The sequence below is a fragment of the Mirounga angustirostris genome, unplaced genomic scaffold (genome assembly GCF_029215605.1).
Source record: "Mirounga angustirostris isolate CCGP_5_RB_7025 unplaced genomic scaffold, mMirAng1.0.hap1 SCAF_13, whole genome shotgun sequence".
Taxonomy (NCBI): domain Eukaryota; kingdom Metazoa; phylum Chordata; class Mammalia; order Carnivora; family Phocidae; genus Mirounga; species Mirounga angustirostris.
In genome coordinates this window covers 1,979,952-2,003,345 of record NW_026991721.1, presented here as the reverse complement: position 1 = coordinate 2,003,345, position 23,394 = coordinate 1,979,952, and the positions used below count along the sequence as shown (strand labels likewise).

General features: G+C 59.0%; 1 protein-coding gene across 2 annotated transcripts in view; it reads right to left on the bottom strand.

Moving 5' to 3' along the window:
• The window catches only part of KCNQ1 (potassium voltage-gated channel subfamily Q member 1), a 322,171-nt gene that overhangs the window by 233,909 nt on the left and 64,868 nt on the right, over positions 1-23,394 (bottom strand). The window contains exons 3-6 of one of the 2 annotated variants that reach the window (XM_045893038.3): positions 4,200-4,326; positions 3,732-3,810; positions 3,210-3,306; positions 2,578-2,718 (exon numbers count right to left, since the gene is read on the bottom strand). The exons of the other annotated variant lie outside the window; for it this stretch is intronic. Coding sequence (XP_045748994.1) covers positions 2,578-2,718; positions 3,210-3,306; positions 3,732-3,810; positions 4,200-4,326 — 444 coding nt within the window. The remainder of the gene's footprint in view (positions 1-2,577; positions 2,719-3,209; positions 3,307-3,731; positions 3,811-4,199; positions 4,327-23,394) is intronic. 2 annotated transcript variants of the gene reach the window in all.

Sequence of the window (23,394 nt, the reverse complement as noted above, 5' to 3'; positions counted from 1 at the left end):
GGACTCCCCCGCCTCTTCTCCATGCAGGGGATGGCCCTTCTCACTTCCTGGTGGCCCAGACGCCCTATTTTAGGGTCTATCCTGCACATCTCTAAGAAGGTGCTCTGCCCTCTGGTCGGCCCCCAGCCCAGGCCTGTGGGGTGAGGGGTGTGGGGGGGTGCAAGCAAATCTCGGGGCGGACCCAGTGTGGAGGCATGTGGCCTTCGCCGCCCCTTCCCTCGGGTGCCCCAGGGCAGCACCACCTGGACTGTCTGCCCCCACAGAGAGCCTCGGGGCCGGTGCCCCCTCCCATGAGAGGTAAATGGAGCCAGGACACAGAGAGCGGGCAGAGAACAACTGCTGGGCGCAGTTGCAAATCACCAAACTAGCTTAAAAGCCCCAGTCAGGGCCCGCCCCGTCTTGCATTTCTTGAGCTCTGTTTGTCCGAGACGCGCCAGGAACACAGCCCATAACTCAAGCCTTGGGGGCCGCTCCTGCCCGGACAGCTGCAGGGCAGCCGCGGCTATGAATGGGAGCCGTTTGCCCCAGAGCCCTGGGGGGCGGGGGGCCCGGGGCGGCCCCGGGGCGCAGGGCCTGGCAGGAACAATGGCCAGACCAGGGCCCGTGGTGGCCGAGGCTGGGGCTGCAGCTGACGGCGAGGGCTGGAGCACCGGTGCCAAGCTGGGCACAAAGGGGCCGTTTTCCCGGCCGGCGGGCGGATGTTTGCACAGGTGTGGGAGTGGGGGCGCTGCTCTGCCCAGGGCTGGGGGCAGGGGAGCGGCCCGGGGAGGCGGGAGGGCAGCGCCAAGGCTGGGCACCGCTTATCAGCCGGGCCTCGGGCGATCACCCGCACACTTCCTCCTGGTTCTGGGCGGCCTGTCCCTGCACGGCCCGTCACCAGGATTCGGCCCCTCCACCCACCACCGGCAAGCTCCCTGCTGGGGCTGAGCCCTCCCGCCCTAACCTGCTAGGGCCTGCCGCACCTGGGCCGGCCAGGGAGCACAGAGACCGGAACCGGGGCCTTCCCCAGCCCAGAGCTGGGTCAGCATGTCCTTCCCTTCCTCGAGCAGCCTGGCACGGTGGAAACTTCCAGAAAACATGCAGATGCGCCAACATCAGGGGCCCTCCCTGTATGTTTGGCATCACAGGCACGAGACACAGACAGCAGGGGCCTGTGGCGGCCTGGGGGCCACAGCGAGCCTCCCCACCCCTGGACAAACTGCGATGGGTCTCCTTTCTGGAGGACGGTGAGGAGCCCCAGGAGAGAGCAAGGCCCACTTTTTCTGGAAGGGCAAAGACGGGACAGACCTGGCTGTTAGCCCCTGCCCAGCGCCCCTTAGACCCTCCACTGCCCCCAAGGCCTCGCCACAGCTCCTGTCCCTGCCCCCCCCACCCTAAAGAGCCCGGACATCAGCCGCGCCACGCCCAGCTCTGAGGGGCTCCCCACCCAGCCACGCTCAGCCTGTAACTGGGGCCACTGTCCACCGCTGTTACCCGCTCCGCTGCTCCCGGCTCTGTTCTAGACCCCCCGGGGCGCTAGCTGGTTGCACCCCAGAGTACTCTGAAGGAGGGAGCGCTGTACCCCATGGGAACGGTGGGGAGTGTGAGGGCCTGGCCTGTGGCCCATGCCCTGATCCTCCCCACAGCAGGCCTCCACCCCAGGATGCACGCTGCGCCCTCGGTTCCCAGGCCGTGTCCTGGTCCCCGCGGGTGGGGAAGCTACCAGCCACCCTGCACTGAAATGGCCAGAACCCTCCCCCTATGAGGCTAAGCTGTGGTGGAAGGTGTGCTAAGGGGCACCCTTCATACCCTCAAAAGTGGCTCCGCGGGCCCACACGGCAAGGACACAGGCAGGACTCAGGGTGTGTGTGGCTGGCGGAACCCACACCTGGCTGTCCACAGCGGTGAGTGGTCCTCTGTGCAATGTCCCCCGTCCCTGCAAGCCACCTGGCCTGCCGGGAACTGCCCCCCGCCCACCTTACGTCCACCTCTCCCACAGACGGGCAGCTCAGGGAGCCCAGCGCCACCAGCCCATGCTCCGGGCCTTGCAAGTGAAGCCAGGGTGCTGGGCCCTGTGGTCGTGTGCCCAAGGAGCCCATCTCCACAGCCAGGGGAGCCTCAGGGCCCCTGGGGGCGGGGGAGCCTGCACGTCTCTGGGCAGGGCCCAGCTACAGCATCTGCAGGCCTGGGGCACAGCCAGAACAGGGGAGCGCTCTTCCTTTCTCGCGAGGACCCCTGCCCGTCCTATCCTGGGTTGTTTGCTATTTAACGTCGTGCTCCTTGGCACAAAGATGCTCCTGGGGCCAGGACAGACCCTCCCGGACAGGCAGGCCCCACGCCTGACCCCACCCTCCCCATTCGGCCAGGGCAAAGGAAAGCTGTCACCCTGGGTGGGGCCCCACAGGGCCCCACCTGGGGGTGGGCAGGGGCTCCCAGCCCCCACACACGCCTCGTCGCCCCATCGGACACTGGTTACACCAGCTCCAAGACATCGAGGACCTCCCGACGGCGTCCTCTGAGCATGAAGGGTCCACCACAGGGCTCCAGAACCCGGCGCCCTCCGCCCCGCTGCTGCCTGGGGGGCCTGTCCCCACTTACCACCCCCCACCACAGGGCATCCGCGTAGCTGCCAAACTCCACTTGGCCCGACTCGTTCACGGCGTCCTTCTCGGCCAGGTACACGAAGTACGAGGAGAAGATGAGGCCCAGGAAGCCGATGTACAAGGTGGTGATGAGCTCCTGGGGGCAGAGCGGGCAGAGGGCGCGTCAGCCGAGCACTCGCGGTGTCCCCGGCTTCCATGACAACACTCCGGACAGACATCACAGGCCAGGGGCCGGCCCGGCACACGCTCCGGGTCCCACGACGGTTCTCCGTGAATTCCCACGTGGTTCCCATGCCCGCACTGCACTTCAGGACTCCTCCACCCCTCTCCTCCATGGCCAGCGTTGGCCCCGGCCATTGCCCGGAGGGTCAGGCCGTCTCGCAGAGGCTCCGCTGGCCCTCGGCTCAGCCCCGAGAATGGTGGTGACGGGCCTCGCCTTCGCGGGACTGTTCCCATCTGTGGCTTTTAGATCTCTGAGCCTCTGAGAGCCTCTTTTCTCCATCCTGCACTTCTGCCCCTGGCTTCCTGCCCCCCAGCTCGAGGGAGCGTGGCCACATCGTCTGCCTGGCTGACATCGCACCCCGTCCTCCCCACCTCGGGCCCCTGCGCCCCGCCCAGACCACCCACCTGGCGGTGGATGAAGACCACGGAGCCGAGCAGCCTCCAGGTACCTCCCTGACGATCCACGTGCAGCATCCTCAGGATCTGGAGGAAGCGGATGCCCCTGCGGGGGAGACACCTCTGTGCTCCTGCCCCCGACTCACCCCACTCAGGCACCTCTCACCAGCCCCCAGCCCCACTGCAGCCCCTCAAAGCCCAACTCTGAATCTGCCTGCTCGCCACCACGCAGGCCTCGCTGTCTCCTTCTCGAACACAGGGTCGGGGGCTCAGCCAAACCTGCACATCTCCAAATTCCTCTGCTCCCCAGACCAGATTCTGGGGAAGGCCCTGGGATCACCCCAGTTCACTGACGAGCAAACCGAGGTCCCCAGAAGGTTAGGTCCCAGCCCAAGTCCCAGAAGTGCTCTTGCTGGGTCTCCAACCCGGGCGGCCTAACTCCCACGTGGGGTCTGAGCCTGCGCCCCCTCCCCTAGCACGCTGCCCCAGGCTCTCGCACCCCCAGCTGGGACGGCTTGTGGCCCATTGTACCTGATGGCTGAGGTGGCAAACACCTGCCCTTTGGAACCCACGCAGAGGACAACCATGGAGGCCAGGACCACGATGAGGTCTGGGGGGAGGGGTGGCACGTCACCAGCCAGGCTGCTGGCTCAGGACAGGAGCCTGGCGGTCAGGAGGACAGGGCCACTCGGATGGGGCCCTCTGTCTCAGTTACACCCAGGCCCACCCGGCCCACCTCCGTGCCCCACTCCCAGGCTGCTGGGGCAGCAGACCCCCCAACGCTGTGCTGAGCGTGGCCAAGCCCAGCCCCACGAGCAGCGTCTGAGGCTCCCTCCTGCATTGCAGGGCTCAGGGGGTCACCCCATGGCCTTGGGGGACCCTGTCTGCGGGAGCTCATGATGGGGACCCACCCTGCCGGATCCCCATTCCTGGGGAGGGTGCCCAGCCCGTGCCCGGAAAGCTCAGGGTGAAGCTCCCCTGGGGGCAGGCAGGACTCACCGATGATGGAGATGGGCTTCCGGGCAAAGCGCAGCCTCCCCCAGATGCCTACGTACTTGCTGCGGCAGCCTGCCGACCAGAGACGGACCACGTACTCCGTCCCAAAGAACACCACCAGGACAATCTCCTGTGGGGCAGAGGGGAGTGAGCCGGGGGCCTCCACGGGAGATGCCCAAGGGCAGCAGCTAGCCCGGGCCCTGGTCTGCCCCGGGGTGGGTGGCACCTACCGCACAGTCCACCTGGACAGGCCAGTGGCCCAAGGCCAGGTCCACTGCCAGCAGACACCTGCTGCTTTCCAGACCAGGGCCCAAGGGGATGTCTGCACCAAGGATGTCCCCCCAAGGACATCTCGTGTCCTCGCTGGGCCTTGAGAAACCTGGTGCCCTGGGGCCCACATTCTCCAGCCAGCACTCATGTGAACGACTGAGCCCCCAGAGCTCAGGCCATACATCCTAATTTGGGTGTTGGAGAACATCCGTCCTCATGGGATGGTCCCTCTTTCACCTCACAGCCACCATGCCACCAAGGACACAGTATCTGGAGACACTTGGCAGCCATCGCTGGGGCCCAGATGCAAGAGCACCCATGGTGGTGGGGGGTGGGGGGTGGGGGTGGTGGGCACCAGGAGGAGGAGGGGAGGGGTCTCAGGAGGCTCCTTCCACGGCCAGGGCTCTGACAAGGACTGTTCCCCACGTCAGTCTGCAGTCAGGCTACCTCGAGGAGGGGAAGCCAGAGCGCCAAGGGCTCACATCCAGGCTGCAGAGGATGGATGGGCAGTGGACACAGGGTGGTCAGGTGGATGCTGGGTGGTCAGGTAGATGGATAGACAGACGAGGACAGACGGTGTAAGAACCAAGTTCAAAGGGAAACCAGACAACCCAGATGAAGTGGACAGGTTCTTAGAGACAAAAGCCTACTAAGATTACTCAGGAGGAAATGGAAAACCTTAGTAGATCTATAACTAGCAAGGAGACTGAGCCAGTGATCAAAACTCTCCCATCGAAGAGAAGCCATGGACCTGAGGCTTCACTAGTGAATTCTACTCAACATTCAGAGAAGAACTAATCCCAATCTTTCTCAAATTTTTCCAAAAAACTGAAGAGGAGGGAATACTTCCTAACTCATCCTGTGAGGCCAGCATTCCCCTCACACCAAAGCCAGAGGAAGCCCCTGGAAGAACAGAGGGGCCCAGACCCGAATCCGAGCCGGTTCCCGAGCGTGTAAGAGCGATCCCATGCTACGACCACGTGGGAATTACGTTTGGAATGCAAGGATGGTTCGGCAAAAGAAAATCAATCAGAACACATTGAGTTTACAGAACGAAGGGGGGAAAAGAAACGCTGGACCTCCGTTGATGCGAAAAAGCCTAAGACCAAATGCCTCACGCTTTGCGTTGAAAAGAGTGAACAAGTCAGGACTACAAGGAGACCACCTGTACGTAATACACACCACATCTGAAAACCCCGCAATAAACAGCACGCCATTGACCACAGGAGTCGTAAGACGGGACGCTTTTCCTCTACGATCAGGCACGGCAAGAACACTCATCCCTGCCACCTCATGTGGTACCGGGCTCCGCACTCCGGCTGGAGCAAATAGACGGGAAAAGAAAGAAAGCGTCCAGATTGGAAAGGAAAAGTAAGAGGACCTCTGTTCACAGGGGATACAGCCTTATGTGTAGAAAACGCCACAAATTCTACACGTGCACCTGTCAGATCTTACTAGAATTCTGCAAGGCAGGGTACAAAGTCAGCAAGCACAAATCAGCTGTACTCTCTCCACCAGCAATGAACAATATTCAGAAGAAAGGACAGAAACACTCCCGCTTACAGTAGCATCCAAAAGAATAAAATAGTTATGAATTAACTGAGGAGGCCAAAGACTCGCAGAGTGAAAACGGGAAAATACCGTGTCGAAAAACGGAAGGAGATGCAGAAGTGCGGGCATGCCCCATGTTCCTGGACCACGTGGGGCAGAGAGGCCAACACCACCCAAAGTGGGCTATAGATACAACGCCATCTCTCCCAAAACCCCGATGAGTTTTTGTTTTTTGCAGAAATAGAAGAACTTATCTTAAATTCACGTGGAATCTCAAGGAACCCTGAGCAGCCCTAACAAAATGGGGTCCATCCATACAAGGGAATATCATTCAGCCTCATAAAGGGAAGAGATTCTGACGCCTTCTCCAGCACGGACCCACCCCGAGGGCACTGCTGAGGGGAAGAGGCCAGACGTGCTGGCCTCCAGCCGGCCCCCTGCCCTGTAATGCCCCTGGAGTCTGGCCCTGGCAGGGGGCCCCTGTTCCCATGCCCCCCTCCGCCCTCCCTGCCAGGGAGCCCACCACGAGGGGGTGGTGGACACTGTCCCCGGCTCCCAAGTGTCATTAACTAGGGTGCTTCTGCCATCCGGCTGGTGTTGGGAGCCAGCTTAGCGGATAATAGGAGAAAATGCAGGAAAGTTTACCTCTTCCCTTTTGCAAAGAAATTCTCCTTCATAGCATGGAATCCCGTAGGAGCAAGAGAGCCGGGGGCGGGGGGTGCGCAATCCTGCAGGCTCTGTGACCTCACGGGGCTGGCTTGGGCTCCTACCTCGCCTTGGCTCTGGGGGCAGTGGCCTTGGCTGGAGGCTGGCTGAGCCCACCAGGACCGGGGCCATGTTCACCCCCCAGCCCCTCTCCCTCGCCCCAGCTCCACGTGGATCTCCTGAATGAATGAATGCAATGTGTGAACAAACCCAGTGAGCAGGCCGAGAGCGCCCTGTGCCCGCACAAGGCTTTATCTCGTTCACGTGTTTCCCAAGAACCTGGTCCTGCCGGGTCGTGGTAGGTGGGATGAGCCTGTGGTCAGTGAGGTGCTCGCGGGGAACGGAGGGGGCAGTCTGGAGTCTGGCGTTTGGCCACCCTCCATGTTCCCGAAGTAGAGACATGGGTGCTGGCATCTTCACGGAGGAGGGCTCACCTGGCCGCCAGGTGGTCCCCAAAGGAGCCGTTCCTGGAGCCTCCATCCCAGCTCCGCATACCCACTCACCATCTGGCCCATCACTTTGTGGTTTTTGTTCTTATTTTGCTGTATTGGCTTATTATTTAAATACCCCCTTCGGTTGTGTCCTAAAGAGATTTAAAGTACTAGAAACATCTTATTAAAAAAAAAAAACCCTTAAAAAAATAACTAACTATTAAGGATGGGCGTGTCTCCCCCACCAAATTATCTTGCTGTCACACGTTGGGAGAACCTGGTCCGCAGCTCAGAGCTACCCCTGCTCTCCCAGGGCCGGCTGTCTGAGAACACGGATTCCCCTCTGCAGGGCTGAGGTGTAGGAATAATTTAAAACAATGCTAATCCTCAAATCCTGTTTGAGTCTGGAATGCAGCACGAGGCCCGGCTGGCTGCAGGCGGGCTGCATGGGGCACTCACAGTGTCTGAGTGAGGCCCAGACCCAGGCGGGGCCGAGTTCACAGACGCCATGCGGCAGGCACGCTGGGAAGGACGGGCAGGAGCCCTTTACCGTCGGGAGGCATGAGACCTCGGGGATGCACATTCGCTCAGAGACAAAATGACCTCTACCACTGGCAGCCTCGAGTGCCAGGGCCTCAGACCTGGGCTCAGGAGGGCTGGACGGGCTAGCCCAAAGCTCCGGGACAGCAGGGGTCCTGGGATGTTTTCCCAGCAGGTGCCCTGGCCACCCCCAGGCTGGAGGCTGCACAGGGGTGTGACTGGGCTTGACCGTCCACTTGTGGAGACTGGGGGGTGGGGGGTGGTATGGGGCCTGCAGGAGGGCTGACCGCCGGACGACACCCCCAGTCCACAGCAGGCTCATGGGAGGGCAGGGCCCTCGCCTCCTGGTTCTGGGCTGAGGGAGGCCAGCTTCCAGCCTCAGTGGCCCAGGCCCAGGAGGGGTGACCCCCCCACCCCCGGCCACCCTCTGTGCCCTGAGTTTTCCCCCACCTGGCAGGAGCAGGCCCAAGGGCCATCTGTCTTTGCATACCAGGCCCTAAGCAAGCCCAAAGGTGAACTAAAGGGGCCTTCAAGCTCCTCCCAGAGCCTGCCAACAGCTGTTAACTCCCCCAGGCCCTCTGCTCAAGCCACCTCTGTCCCTCCTCACTGTCCATACATTGAGGTCAGGGTGTGAGGCCCCCTTCTTGGGCCTCACCCCCAGCCTATCCTGAGAGTTTCCCATTAACCCAAGGCAGCTCCGTACCCCAGGCGCTGGCCCGACCCCAGCCCCACAGTGCTCTGTGCCTGGGACTTTCCTGGTGCCCCCCCCCCCCACGGCCCCTCTCCAGGTCCTCATGCCCTTCTCAGTCCAGTTCAAGCCCCCACCACCCCCCGGGAACAGCATCCACTCCACCCATGGAAACCACTTGGCTCCGCCATCAGACACAGCCAGCCCAGAGGCCCTCTCGGCCAGCTCCACCTGGTTCCTCGTGTGCACCCGGGTCCAGGATGCAGGCCGGGAGGCGGGGGTGTTGATGGAGCACGGCCCTGAGCTCTGCCCTGCAGATACAAGGAGAGAGGCTGGGCTTGTGACCGGGATCTCGCCGAGACCACAGTAAAACCAGAGGGACAAAGGGACCCCTCCTGCCCTGGCCACTGTCACACAGACAAAGCAAGACCGCCTCCCAGCTGCGGTCAGCAGCATGGATGAGGGGCCCATGAGCCAGGGTGGGTGCAGAGATAGAGGTACAGAGCCGAGCACTTGCTCAGCCGGAAGCTGAGATGGGGGCCTTAGGGGACGGAGCGGCCGACCAGCCCCCCACCCATGTCGTCCCATGAGTCTCAGTCCAGGCCGATCCTGGGCTTTTCCTGGGGGTCTCACTGGTGGCAGGTGGTGGGGGTGGCTCGAAGTGATGTTGTCTGTATAGTTTACAATGACTGTTACAAACACGGTTCCTAAGCAAGAACCCAATTAAAAAATAGGTAAAGAATTTGAATAGACGTTTCTCTAGAGAAGACATACAAGTGATCAATAGACACAGGAAAGGATGCCCCACATCACTCGGCATCAGGAAAATACAGATCAAAACCATGATGAGATAGCACCTCATACCGGTCAGAACGACTAAAATAAAACACACACACAAAAAACAAGTGCTGGCGAGGATGCGGAGAAAGGGGACCCCTCTTACACGGCTGGTGGGAATGCAAGCTGGTGCAGCCACTCCAGGAAACAGTGTGGAGGGTCCTCAGAAAGTTAAAATTAGAGCTACCCTACGACCCAGCAATCGCACTACTGGGTATTTACCCCAAAGAAATAAAAACACTAACTCAAAAAAACACGTGGCACCCCCCACATTCAGGGCGGCATTACTGACCACTGCCAGCATGCATTAGCCCGCCCGTCCGCAGATGGATGAGTGGATAAAGAAGGGATGTTGTTTCTATGGTGGAATATCACTCAGCCATCAGAAGGACGAGATCCTGCCATTTGCAAAAGCACGGATGGCGCTCGAGGGCGTTGTGGTAAGTGGCCACGTCAGCCAGCTCTCATTTGTACGTGGAATCTAAACATACACGTGAAACTAAGCTCATGGACTCGGTGGCCAGAGGTCGGGGGGTGGCGGGGAGAAATGAGTGAACTGCTTTGCTTGTTTAGTTTCAAAAAGTTGAATTTTTTAAAAAAGAAAGCGGCGCCGTGGGCACCAGGGCCGGGGGGTCGGTGTCTCACGGGGACAGAGTTTCTGTTTGGGAAGATGGAACATTCTGGAGACAGGCGGTGGGGATGGTTGCACAACACCGTGAATGTGCTTAGTGCCCCTGAGCTGTGCACCTAGACACAGTTCTGATAAATCGTCCGGTATGTGTACTTTACCACAACTCCGTAAAACGAAAGCAGATTAGTGGGTGTGAGGGGCTGGGGGAGGGAGGAACGGGGGGGCAGCTGCCCACGGTGGAGGGGCTTTCCTTTGGGGGGGATGGGAGAGTCTGGAACTACAGGGGTGTGGTGGTTGGACAACAGCGTGAACGCACTAGATGCTGAGTGTGCACCTGGAGTGGTGAATGCGGTGTTGTGTGTGCTTTACCACAACACAGACACGCCCGCTGGGGGCCCCTCCGTCCACCGGGCCCCGCGGGTCACCCGACCCGCGGCTGGGAGAGTCACTGCTCCTCCCGTCCCGGGGCGCCGAGTCCCCATCTCCCCGGCCGCTGCTAGCCCAAAGCCCGGCACCCCGCCAGGTCCCTCCTGCGGGGACCGCAGGGGCAGCGAGGTGCAGAGGGTCAGCCGGGGTGGTGGCTGTGCGTGGGGGTCTCTACACTTCCCCTCGCCCTGTTTCATCGCGGTGTGGCCGGGGCGTGCGGGGCGCTCCCCGGAAGGCTCTGGACCCAGTGCGGACGTGCCGCAGCCCGGGTGTGCTTGCCCCTGGACGGCACCGTGAGGCCCTGACTTGAAATCCTGCTGTTTTGCTGACAGACACCAGGTCCAAGTCAACTGAGGGGAAAAAGCTCCGGGTCTCACAAGGGTGCACGTGGCCCATACACCGGCCCGCACCTGCCTTCGGTGTTTGGGGTAACGGTGTTGTGACAGCAGATCTGCAAATCCCAAGCGTGGAGATAAAGGGTCCGAAAAGCAGGTGCTTATCTGGTGTCTTCTGTGAGTGCGCACGGGGGAAAGGTTGGTGATTACTCAAGCGTTTCGTAACTCTGTGGACCCACGGCGCCCAGAGAAGGATGAAGGTCGCTGGTCGCCTTATCTACTGTGCCTCCTTTATCAGCCAGGGGATCCTCGGCGGCGGGAAGATTGTCCAAAGCCCGTGTGTTCTGAGGCTCAGCGCTGCCGGCGTCGCAGGATTTAGAAGCACTGGGAGCATCCCCGCCTCGAACTGCTCCCATGTGACAGATAGCAGGACGGCCTGGAGGTTAAACCCGCTCAGATTAGCTGAGCTTACATCCCGCCTTTTGGGACGGAAAATATTTTTTCTTTTGCTAAACAGTAAAGGCAGCCTCACAGACCCTTACTCTTGCCCCATCCCCGGGCTCTGTGATGTTACTGCTCCGTTATCTTTACGTGAAACATTTTAAAGAGAGGTGGACAGCCAGCCACAAGGGATTAAGTGCCAGGGACTCTGGGGTGGAGGGGCCTGCGGGCTGTCGGGTGGGGGATGAGAAAGAGCAGGAACTGGGGCCGAGGACAAAAGGCACCACCGCCTCCCTGGATACGGCCAGCTCAGGGGTGCAGCCTGGGGGGGCTTTGCAGGAGCTCCTGGTCCCCTCAAAGGCCTCCTCGGGGAGAAGGATGCCCCAACTTTCCGGGGCAAACAGGATTTCGCTGGGCAGAGATGGGGGCCCAGAGACCTGGAAGGGGGGTCATGGGGACCAGACCAGGCCACCCACCAGCACAGGGGCACGGGTGACCAGCGTCAGGGTCTTCCCCTTCTCCCCCCACAAGCCTGGAAAACCTGGGGGCCAGCCTGGGGCCAGGAGGCGTCCCCACGGGGCGGTGGGGGGCGGGGCTGCGGTCCCTCCAGCAGAGCCCGGACGGCAGGCTTTGGGGCCAGCCCAGCTGTTGTGCCTCCAAGTGGGACCCGATAAGCCGCAGAGGGAGGCGGTCTCGGCATTCCCGGGACAGTCATCTGGCCCGAGAGCACGGAGCAGGCGTGCAGGCTGCTCAAAGCACCCTTTGTCTGCGGACCGCCTGTGGTCAGCTGCTCCCAGCGCGCGCGCGCGCCCGCGATGCGGGCTCCTGGGCCTCCCGGGGACATGTGCTGCGCACAGCTGGGGCCCTCCGGGCACACTTGCCGCCCACCCCGTGGGACGCCAGCCCCACCCTGCCCGAGCTGCCCCACCTTGGGACAGGCGCCACGGCCCAGCCCGGCAGAGCGGGCAGGAGGCCTCTGCTGGGGCGGGGAGCATACCCCGCCTGTCAACTTCCCCCACCCCCGCCATGGGGAGACCTCCTGCCCCACAGGCCCCCAAATGTGTAGCCCCACGACCTTGGCCCTGGACCCCTCTGCTTCCTGCCTGAGGTCCTGGCTCCCCGAGGTGGCCCTAACAGGGTCTGCCCCCTGCTCCACGCAGCCTGTGGGCCAGGCTCCGAGTCAGCCACCGGGAGGACAGGGAAGGGGGCCCTGATGCCCGAGGGGAGCTCTGGGCTGGGACAGAGGGGCAGGCCCTTGAAAGCCCCCACTCCCCCACAGGACGGCAAGACAGAGCATCACCGAACCCCCAGGGCAGGGACCCCAGTGGGCCACTCAACCCTTCCAACGCCTAAGCATCCTCATCTACAAAATGGGAGTCCGGGGGTGTCCACCTCCTGGAGCAGTGGGTGGGGGCTGAAATGATAAGAGCCCCTTGGGTCTGTGGAAATGCCACGGAAGGACCTATAGGACAGGGTGGCATTGAATGGGCTCAGGATAGAGGGGACCTCCCAGGGACAGGTGGGGAAGAGGGTGCGGCGTGGAGGGGTGGAGAGCCCCCGGCCTGGTCTGGGCCTGGCACGCCCAAGGCCTGCCCAGACCTGTCTCAGGAACCCCCTGGCTGCCTGCGGCACAGATGCCCCTGCTGACCCGACCCCTGACCCTGTATGAGGCACCCCAAGCTCTCGACACCTCGATCTGGACCTGACCTGCCCAGCCTCCTGACAAGGCAGTGGGACTCATCCCAGCCCAGGGACCCCTCCCGACCTCCTCGGTCATCTCCCCAAGGCCAGGGTCTGCCTTCACTTTGGCAGCATGGTCCAGCGCTGAGTCCTAGCAGGGCACCCACCCAGGATTCAAAGGGCCAGGGTGGGTGCCGCAATCCAGGGGGCCGAGGGACCCAGGGAGACCCACGGTGCCCCAGGTCAGGCACTATTTCGCTCTGGGTGCGATGTGGGTCCCCACCCCCACGTAGGTCTGAGGACCACCTGCCTGAAGCCATTGGTGCTTTAGGGCCCCCCACGCAGCCTCTCCTCAACGGGCCAGCCACCCCGAATCCCTGGAGGGCCCCGTGAGGAGGTAGAAGCCCCTGCCTGGGGGTGGAGAGCCTGGACCGGCCAGCCGCCTCCGGTGCCGCCCCACCCATGAAAGGTCGTCACGGGTTTGGGGGTGACTCAGGAGGTACTACTGGGCCACTTTCCCTCGAGAACCAGCCCCACCTGCCAGTTGTCTGGGGTGGCCATTCTGCAGGCCAAGCAGGAGAGGCCATGAGACTAGTTCCGTCACCATGGGGACGGACGTTCCCATCTACCCAGCCGCCGGGCCCTGCGAGCAGGGAACAGCTGCCGTCCGGCCCCCTGGCCTGGTGAGGGGCCACGGCACTGCCCCCCACCTCAGTCACTGCCCAAGCAGACGGCTCCAGGGCGGCCTGCTGTCCAGGCTGCCTGGGGGTGCAGTGAGGCCCTGGGGGCCCCCCGCTCCTCAGCCCCCTGGCTGGGGTCAGGCCCCTGGGCTCCCCTTGAACCACCATCCCCAGCCGCACCCCCTGGGCTCAGTGGCTGGTGGGGCCGGGCCATAGGTGTCCCGACTCACAGACAGGCCACCTTCTCCCGGCCTGGGCTTCCTGGGGAAAGTCCGGTGGAGGCCAAACGGCCTTGGGGGGGAGGGGGAGGCACAAAGACTCGAGGACAAGTTTTGAGCAAGCAGTTCCTGCAGCCAGGGCTCAGGCTGGCCTGACCACAGGAGCCTCCCCAGCCCCGTGTCGGCCTCTAGCTGCCTCCTCCTCTGTCCAAAGCTCCACAGGTGCCTGCAAACCCCACTGGCCGTCGCCCATGGCACCGCAGAGGGGTCTCAGCCCCACGGCAGTGTGTGTATTGAGGGGGCGGGGGGGTAAGACCAAGAGAGAACTCGGCCCCACCGGTGGCCCTAACATACCCTCAGGCCCATCATCCTTGGATCGCAGGCTGCCTGGCTCAGCCTCTGAGGGAACGCTGCCCAGCGGTCACCTCCCCTGCCCGTGGACCGCAGGTGCCGTACCAAGGCCGCCTCCAGTCCCTCACGATTCCGGTGGTTGGGCAAGGTGCCCCAGTGCTGGGACCCGGCTCACAGTACAGGACCATGTGCCAGCATCCCTGGAGCGCTTAAGTGCTACCCACTCCCCCCACCCCGCCTGGGTGCTCCCGAGGTTGGGAGGTGGACCAGGGCCCAGCCACTCCCAGACACCTGGCTGGGGTGGAGGAGGCAGACGTGACCGGGAAGCGGCCCCCCAGGGGCAGTGGTCTTCTCCCTGCTCAGAACGGGCTTCTCACAGCCTCATGAGGCAGCTACACGGCCCCTGGGCTCCCCTGGGGCACCTGGCAAAGAGCGGGCAGCCAGGAGGTAGTCCATGAATACATGCGCGCGTGTGTATAATGTACGCATTTTACCTATTATTTGCTTTTAATGAGTGAATTTCAAGCCACGTGGGGAGACAACATTGCCATGCAAGGAAGCCACTAGCAAGTAACCGTGGGCAATGGTATGAAGACTGCAGGTGTCCACCGTCGGTGCTGGGGGTGGGGGCAGGCCGGGGAAGTGCTTCCTCCCACGCAGAGAGATCGACTTTCCACAACCCTATGTAGCGTGCTCCCTCCACGTTCATCTCCTCTTAACCCTGATGGTGACCGAGGAGAGCACTGCTTAATTCCCAAACAGCGGGGCCTTTGTGGTAAACTTGCATCTGTTTATTTCTAGTAGTGTTGGGTTTTGATCACAGCCGGGTACATCTCAATTTCTCAGAATGTGCTAGATGATTCTTCCCAGCCAAGTGAAATGATTGGTTCTACCAGTGTTCCGTGGGCATAAGGAGAGAACATCTCCGTTATCAAGCCCTACAGTTACAGTGCTGGTATTAAAGTTACAATGCTCCCGAGATTCTTCGCCGCTCCTCCCGCTGTATCTGGGCTCTGTGCACCAAAAGAAGGTGGCCAAGGGATCATGCCCACTCTCCAGGCCTGCCCACCTCCCATCCCAGGACCCAAGCTGTGGGGAAGCCGGGTGGAGCCTGCTGCCAAGGTCAGGCAAAGCAGGGAGGGGCCGTCCCCACAGAGCCCTGCCCACACTGTGGATCAGTGAGGCCCTCGGGATGGGTGTGTGGAGGCACGGGGTTTGGGGATGCTTGTTACACAGTGGTAGGTAACAGGGACCATTGTCTTAGATTACTGTTAGAGTCCACTGCAACATGGACTGTCTACACACCCGCATATTTTGTGTTCCCCAGAACTGTCCTATTCTCAGAGGTGCATTAAAGTTTCCCGCAGTGATCCCATTTAACCTGTTTTGCCCTGCATTTCCAGTAGCTTCCGTTTTACCAATTCTTTTTTTTTTGGGGGGGTGTTTGACACATCAGAGTTCACAAATACGTCTTCTCCAGAAGCCTCATGTGGGCTTGTCTCAACGCGGAGACAGACACCGCTTACCCTGCTTTTGTGTGTACTTGCGGGGCATTCCTTTGGCTGTTCCTTTGTTTTTCAACTGTCCGTCATTAGTTTGCTTTGCTGAATTCCCCTCAACATATTTGTTAGAAATAAATATAAAAACCTTTCTCATAGTCCTCTGCTTTTTAATAGAGGTATTCAGACCATTTACATTTAGTGTAAAACTGGATACATCCGGTTTGATTTTTCCCATCCTACTATTTGGCATTTTATGTTCTTTCTTTCATTTTCCTTTGAGGTGGAGAGGTGGTCAATGTATTACCCCTTCCCTCCTCGTTCCTGAGTGTGGACACTTCACTAAACTGTTTCGTTCCATCACTGTGCCCTCCATGCCTGAAACTTGTAACCACACCTGCTCCAATCGGAAGAGCTCCCACCATAGTTTCCCCTACGATGGCTTCATCCCCAGAGAGACAGGAATCTGTGTGACTTCATCTCCTCCCTGTCCCTTCACCCCCATCAGGGGCTCTCCAACATCACTTCCATAGACTTCAGGAAACCCTGCACCATTTTCAAGAATTCCTGAGCACAGGGACCTCTTTTGTCTCCTTTCCTCTGACCAAGCCCCTGGCTCTGAGCACAGCACCAAACCCAGGGTGCATGCCAGGACCCACTGGTACAACGGGTGACAAGAGTCCCCGAGGGCCACCGGCCTCTCATACCAAAACAGGACAGGTCAGAATGACACCCCAGGGTCCCCTGCTTCACAGTCCCACCCCACTCCCCTTGCCCAGACACCATTCGGGGCTGAAGTGTGCCTCCCCAAAGCTCATGTGAAGTCCTGAGCCCAAGGACCAGCTAATGGGACCTTATTTAGAAATAGGGTCTTTGCAGATGTAATTAGTTAAGGCCAGGTCATTAGGGTGGGCCCTAAGCCAACACGACTGGCGTCCTAACAAACGGGGTAGATGGGCACGTGCAGGGAGAACGCCGTGTGGGCATGGCGCAGAGAAGGAATGATGCATCCATGAGCCAAGGAACCTCGCAGATGGCCAGCAACCACCAGAAGCTGGGACAGGGCTCCTCTCACAGCCTCAGAAATAATCCACCTGCCTACACCTTGAATGCAGACTTCTGGCCTGAAGGGGAGAGCATGGGCACCTGAGGGCTCCAGGTTATCATCAAGGTCAGACCAAGGGCTGGATAAAGGTCCCTGCACATGTCCGTGTCACAGCCCCCAAAGCTTTCTCCTCCTGGGAAGGGGGTCCTGCAGGCCTCGGCGAGACGGTGGCTTTCTCTGCGTAGGCGAACACTGGCCTGTGCCTTCCCCACAGCATGGAAAAACCTCGGCTCTGAAGATAGAACCCAAAATGCTGGAAGAAGCATCCCAGGCTGACAGCAGAAGCAAAGGCCCGGGGGCAGAAGAAGGTGGGTTTGGGGGGGGTGGTGTCCAGTGCTCTGAACAGTGAAGAAGGCAGGTGGGGCTTATCCGGAAAGCAGGTCCTGAACCCCCCACTGAGCCCCACTGCGTGGCCTTGGGGCCAAGAGCCCCGTGAATCACACTCGGGGCCTCGCGCACACAGGAGTAGCTGGGCGGGCCACCCTGCAATTTGTGGTAGGGAAGCAGGAGGCCCAGAGACCGCCCGTGCCCGGCTGCAGACACCATTAGCCGCCCAGCAGCCAGCTTTACACGTATTTAAAGCAAATCCCCCGTCTTCCCCAGACAGGGCTATTTCCGTCTATGGGCCAGCTAAATGGGGTTTATTTTCAGCCCCGGAACCTCACTGCTGAGGGCCGTTAGCCCCAGCGAAGCTCCACCCCTGTGATGGCCACCTTAGCCGGCTGGGATGGGGGGACAAGGATGGAGAGGGGGGAGGGAAGGCGCGTAGTTTTATTTGCTGAGCGCCCAAGCTTCTAAAAATGTCTTATTTAAGAATTTACCCAGACGAGAAGTTTACCAAACCGAGAGAGACTCGGGGATGAAAACCCTTTCTAATTATCTGGTTGAAGTGCTGAAAGGTTCTGCCTTGGTTTGAATAGTGTTTACTTTAGCAGAGGCTGAGGGGCTCTAAGGACCCGGCGGTCGGGGGGCTGCCACCCCGGGGGAGGGCGGGCAGGCCCGCGTCTGTCACGGGTCTCTGCGGGGTGCGCGTGTGGAGGCCCCGCTCCTCTGCGTCCCGGCGGCTGGCTACCCCAGCCGGCCCTGCACGTCCAGAGATTGTAATGACAGGCGGTGAATTTAAACAGTTTTTTTTTTTTTTTCTTTCAGGAATGTTTTAAGGGATTGAGAGGAAATTGTGCACGGATTTTGCTGTTTTAAGAGCTAATATGTGAACAGCTTCAGAAGGATGTATGTTGTTTTAGGGCTGGAGTTTACAGAGTAAAAGCGTAAGACAAAAGCAGACGTGCCGTGGGCTCTAAGGGCTGTCTACTTGAATTTCATTCCTCTGAGAAGGGGTGGCCTTCCCGAGAACGGGGCTGGAAGGAAACAGAGGAGGTCTGATCTTCGGCCCCCCGCTGCCTCCCACCATGTCCCGTCACCAGCGTGCCCGCAGGGGGTGCCCAGCTGGGCGGCCTGCGGCGAGGGGCTTGGAGGGAGCTGGGAACAGCTCTGGGGCACCAGCCCACACCCCCTGTCAGGGCACTGAGGAGGGTCCCCCGCCTTCGGACGGCCCTCGAGTGCCCACGATCCCAGCCCACGGGTGCTGGTCACGAGATGGGTAGAGGTTCCTGCTCCTCGGGGGACGAATATCAGAGCCACAAGCTACCCCAAGTTTCTCGGGAAGAAATAAACAGAATAGCCCTAAACCCGTGAAAAAAAATTAAATTTCTAACCAAAAACTTTCCCACAAAGAAAAACCCAGGCCCAATGGCTTTGCATGTTCTGTCCGGCATGGAAGCAAGCCCAGTAGCCCCACGCTAACTCTTCCTGAATCACGAAGCAGGAACACTTCCCAACTGGTTATCTAATGCCAAAAGCAAAGACATTACGAGCAAACAAACCACAGACAATATCCCTCATGAACACAGATGCAAAAACTCGACACTGAATTTTAGCAAATCCAAATCCAACAATATATTTTTTAGAAATGCATCATGACCAAGTGGGCTTTATATTAAGAACCCTGGGTGGGTTTGCTATCTGAAAATCACTCAGGATCATTCACCATATTAACAAAGCAGAAAGAAAGAACACATACAATCTTCTCAATGATAAAGAAAAAGCCTCAGATTATATGCAATAGCCAGGCCCCAAGAGCCACTCTTCCCAGCAACGTAGGAAGGGATGGAGATTCCCTGGCTGGTTCAGGGCACCTATCAAACCCACAGCTTGCATCACACTTCCTGGCGAGAGGATAAACATCCCCCCGAGACCAGGAACCCGATGAGGGGGACTGCTCTCTCCTATTTACTAAATGTCGTCGTGGAAGCCAGGGCATCAGGCAAGAACAAGGAGCAAAAAGCACAGAGATTGAAAAGGAAAAAAAACAACAAACAAACAAAATAAAAAACCCTGACTTTGTTTGGGACAACACTATCATCTCCATAGAAAATCCTAAAATATCTATGGAAAAAAAAAAAGCTTCCAGAACTAATAAGGTTAGTAAAGCCATAGGATACAAGGTCAACATGCTAGCAACAAACAATCCAAAAGCAAAATTGAGAAAACCGTACCATTTTGGTGTCAGAAACATGAAATAGTAACGAACCACACAAATTATGTGTGAGATCTGCGCCCTCCAAGCTGTAAAACACGGGTGAGTGGTATGTAAAAATATCTAAATAAGTGCAGAGACACATCATGTTCAGGAAGCAGAAAAGCTGAACGTTACAAAGACGTGCAGTGGACTTAAGTGTATGGCTGACTCGCCCCAGCCCTAATCAACATTCAGGCAGGGGTTTCTGTGGGTTTTTTTTTTTTTTTTTTTGGTAGAAATTAACAAACTAACTCTAAGCTTTAGGTGGAAATGCAGAGGGCTAGAATTGCCAACATACTTTTGAAAATGAACAAAATTGAGGGATTAACGCAGCCTGATTTCAAGGCTTACTATGAAAGTCACATTAATCAAGACAGTGTGGCAGTGGAAGGACAGATTAGAAAGTCCAGAAGCAGACCCACGCATATGGTCAACTGATTTTCATCAAAGGTGTCAAACTAATTCGATGGAAAAACGGCACTGGAACAATTGGATAACCACATGCAGGAAAGATTTAATACCTGTCACTGCATATAAAATTAAACTTGAAATGAATCACAGATATAAACACAGAATGTAAAACTAGAAAATTTCTACAGAAATATAGAAGAAAAGTCTTTGTAACCTTGGATTAGGCAAATATTTCTTAGACAGAATACAAAAAACATGAACCTTTAAAGGAGAAAAAAAAAAAACAAACCCTGAAAAATTGGACTTCGTCAAAACTTAAAAACTTCAGCTCTTCTGAAAGACAGTGTTAAGGAGCAATGAGAAGCCACAGATCCGGGGCGGGGGGAGGTATTGGGAAAATGCATATCTGACCATCCAAATCTAACGTCTAGATTCAGATCTCGATTATAGGAACCAGTCCGATGATTAAGGTGGGAGAGGAGCCGCGCCCTTCGTCAGACGGCGTGCGTGCATGCGAGCGTGCGAGGCAAATGAGCCCAAGGCTCTGGGTGTCGCTGGTCGCTGAGGAAATGCCCCCAAAACCATGAGGTATGGCCACGCGCCTGCTACAACAGTGTGGACCGGGCGGTTTTGAGTGCGGATGAGCCCCCGGAGCGACCGAGACAGTGGTGCGTGGATGGGAGGAACGCAACACGGAGCAAACTGTGGGAAAGAGCTCGTGGTTTCTTAGCAAGGTCCGCGAGCGTCGACTGTGCCGAGGGATTTACCCAAGAGGAATCAAGACATAGGGCTACTCGAAACCTGTATGCAATAATCAGGGCGGCTTTAATCATAACAGCAGAAAACTGGAAAGAGCTCAAATGTCCATCAGCCTGTGAATAGATAAACAAACTGTGGTACATTTTATCCTTTCCAATTAAAAGGAAACAAAGTAGTGAACACAGGCCACAACATGGATGAAGCTCAAATGCATTCTGCTCCGTGAAAGAAGCCAGACACAAAGGCTCTGTACTGCAGGATGCCTTTCATATGACGTTCTGGAAAAGGCAAGACTACGGGGACAGGAAACATCCCTGATTACCAGGTGCTGGGGGCGCGGGGGTGGGGGTGAGCTGCCAAGGGGCACAAAGGCACTTTCTGGGGTGATGGGAATGTTCTAGATGGTGACTGTGGCCGTGGTCATGGGACTGCAGACATCTGCCACGACCCGCTGACCTGGACACCTAGAGATGGGAGGTTTCACTGCTGGGAAGTTAGGGCTCCGTAAGCCCAAGTGGAAAATGGGAAGAAATCGGACAAAAAATGCAGCCCGCCTAAGAGATGTACAAGCAAATCGATCCTTTTGTAAGAGATGAGTTAACAGTAAAAGGAGAGATGCGCTAAATCAAAGAGTTGGTTTTTGGAGATTTTTAAAAAAATACCCTGAATCCAAGATTGACCCCCAGGTGCCCAGAGTGGACGCCTGGCATTCAGCAGGCCCACCAAGCTCCTGCCATCCAGGACTTGTGTTGCTGTCCCGGCTTGCCACCCCCCCCCCCAGGAGGTCTCCTGCACCCCCATTGTCCTCCTCGGCGTCTTCTCCGGGGACTGAGTGCAGCATGCCGTCCCCTTGAGTCTTGGTGACCACCTGCCTCCACCAATCTTGTGCTCCATTAAGAGCTCCCGAGGGTGCCTCACACTCAGTCTGGCTCATGTCCACGCCCCAGGCTGGGGGCACAAGAGACACTTGGGAAACAGGCACCCACAAAGCCCCTCGACTGGATCGTGTCCAAACCTCACACCTGAGACCCCAACCCTCTTTGCAACCCGATCCTGGGCTGAGCCCAGGGCCACCCGCAGCCTGCCCTGCTGCCAAGGGGGCCCTTCGGGCTCCTTGCAGCAGCTCCTGAGCCGTCCCCCACCCAGAAAGCCTTCTCCACCAGCCCTAGCCTCACAGCCCATGTCCCACTCGCCTTCGGGGGGCCCGGACTCACACGCTGGCTCGGGTTCCCACCCCAGCACTCCGACCTTGGGAGGTACGTCCCCAGCCCCACTGGTGCGGGCACCCGGCTCACTCCAGGCGGCTCTCCAGCCCCGCCCCCCGCCCCACGTGCACACTCAGAGTTGCTCCGTAGGGAATTTGCAGAGTTCTGAGCTTTCTGTGACCTTCAGAGTATGTTGGCTTCTTCCGTCTTCCACCCACACCATTTCACTTAATCCCTAGAGCGACCTGACGTGGGGGCGGTGGGTTGACCGTTAGGGTACCCCACACGGAAGAAAGCCAACCACAGTATCGGGGGCTCTTCCTCTGCAGAGACCCCAGCACGGGGACCGAAAAGGCTCATTGTTCGGGGGGGACCCAGCTGCTGCGAGTGAGCGAGGGTGAAGGGACGGTGGAGGGCAGACCTCCCGGAGGAGGTGACGCACGAGCTGCAGCTAGAAGGACAGGAGGGTGGTGCGTGGTGAAGGCTGGACATCAGGGAGGCCAAGTCCGGGAGGCGGGGCTGGTGGAGCCGAGCAGGGACCCTGCCTTGAGGGGCTTTGTGGTCACAGGGAGGGCTGTGGGTGTCCCTTCACGGCCGTGGGAAGCTCCCCGAGAGTTCTAGACAAGGCAGCGACCAATCTCGTTCGCCTTTTGAGGAGGTCTGTCCTGAGCGCCATGTCGTGGGTGCCGGTGAGGCCTGGCTGAGGGAGAGAGCCAGGCGGGCGGCCAGCACGCTCTGGACAAGGGGTGAAGGGAAGCCCATGTCCCGAAGCCACAGGGCACATGTGGGCCCAGGGCCTCCCAGACACACAGCTGCCTGGGACCCAGCCCTGTAGCACTAGCTCGGAGAGCCCGACCTCTAAGCCCAACACAGCCAAGCCCAGACCCGTCCGCTGGAGGTCGTGGGGGTGCCCTCACTCTGGGGATGCTCAGATCATGGTCAAGGAGCGTGAAGGCTTACGGGAGACAGAAGGAGCAGACATGCTGGCTGGCTCGAGGCTGCCGACTGTCAGGGCCCAACCTGCCTGCAAGGCCGAGACGTGGGCCCAGGACCCCACTTCTGGACGCACCCGCCAGGGAGTCAGACAGTGGCCCCGGCCGGACCAGCCCAGGGCACGCCAGCACACCAGGCAGGAGCCCGCACAGTGTGTGTGGAGATGCTGGGAGGGGCGCTGGTGCAGAGAACCCCAACCCTGGGGGCCGAGCCCCACCGCCGGCGCCGTCTGCTTCCGAGGACCTGGGGCTTGCAGGGGCTCGGAGGGGGGAGGCACAGAGGGCCTGCAGGGCAGTGACACTCCTCTGCATGATACAGCACGTCCTTCCACGTCGGTCAACACCCACAGAGAGTGCACCAAGAGTGACCCCTAATGTAAACTGTGTACGTGAGTGAACAGTCACAGATCAACGTCGGTTCATCGATTGTGACAAATGTCCTGTACTGACATGTGATGGGGACAGTGGGGGATGCTGGGGCGGGGGGATGACAGGTATTCGGGACCTCTGTACTTTCTGCTCAACTTTTCTGTAAGCTTAAAAACCCTGGGAAAAATAGTCTACCAGTTTTATAAAATGAATGCTAAAAAGAAGTTCTTGGCACACACCCTGCCCACTCACGTCCACGTTGTCCCAGCAGCTCTTGCTGTCCCAGCGGGGGGAGGGGAACGTGGGGCCCGTGAAGCCCATAGTTACACGTGGGGCCCACACAAGAAACACAGGCACGCTCACGGTGCAGTTTTGTTCTATCCTTCCCCAGGCCCGACTGCCTTCCTGCCTTGGGGCCAGCAAACCCCCTGCATCTGGGGTCCCCACAAGCTCTGGGGTCCCCCGACACCCTGCAGGGGGAGACAGAGGCCCCCGC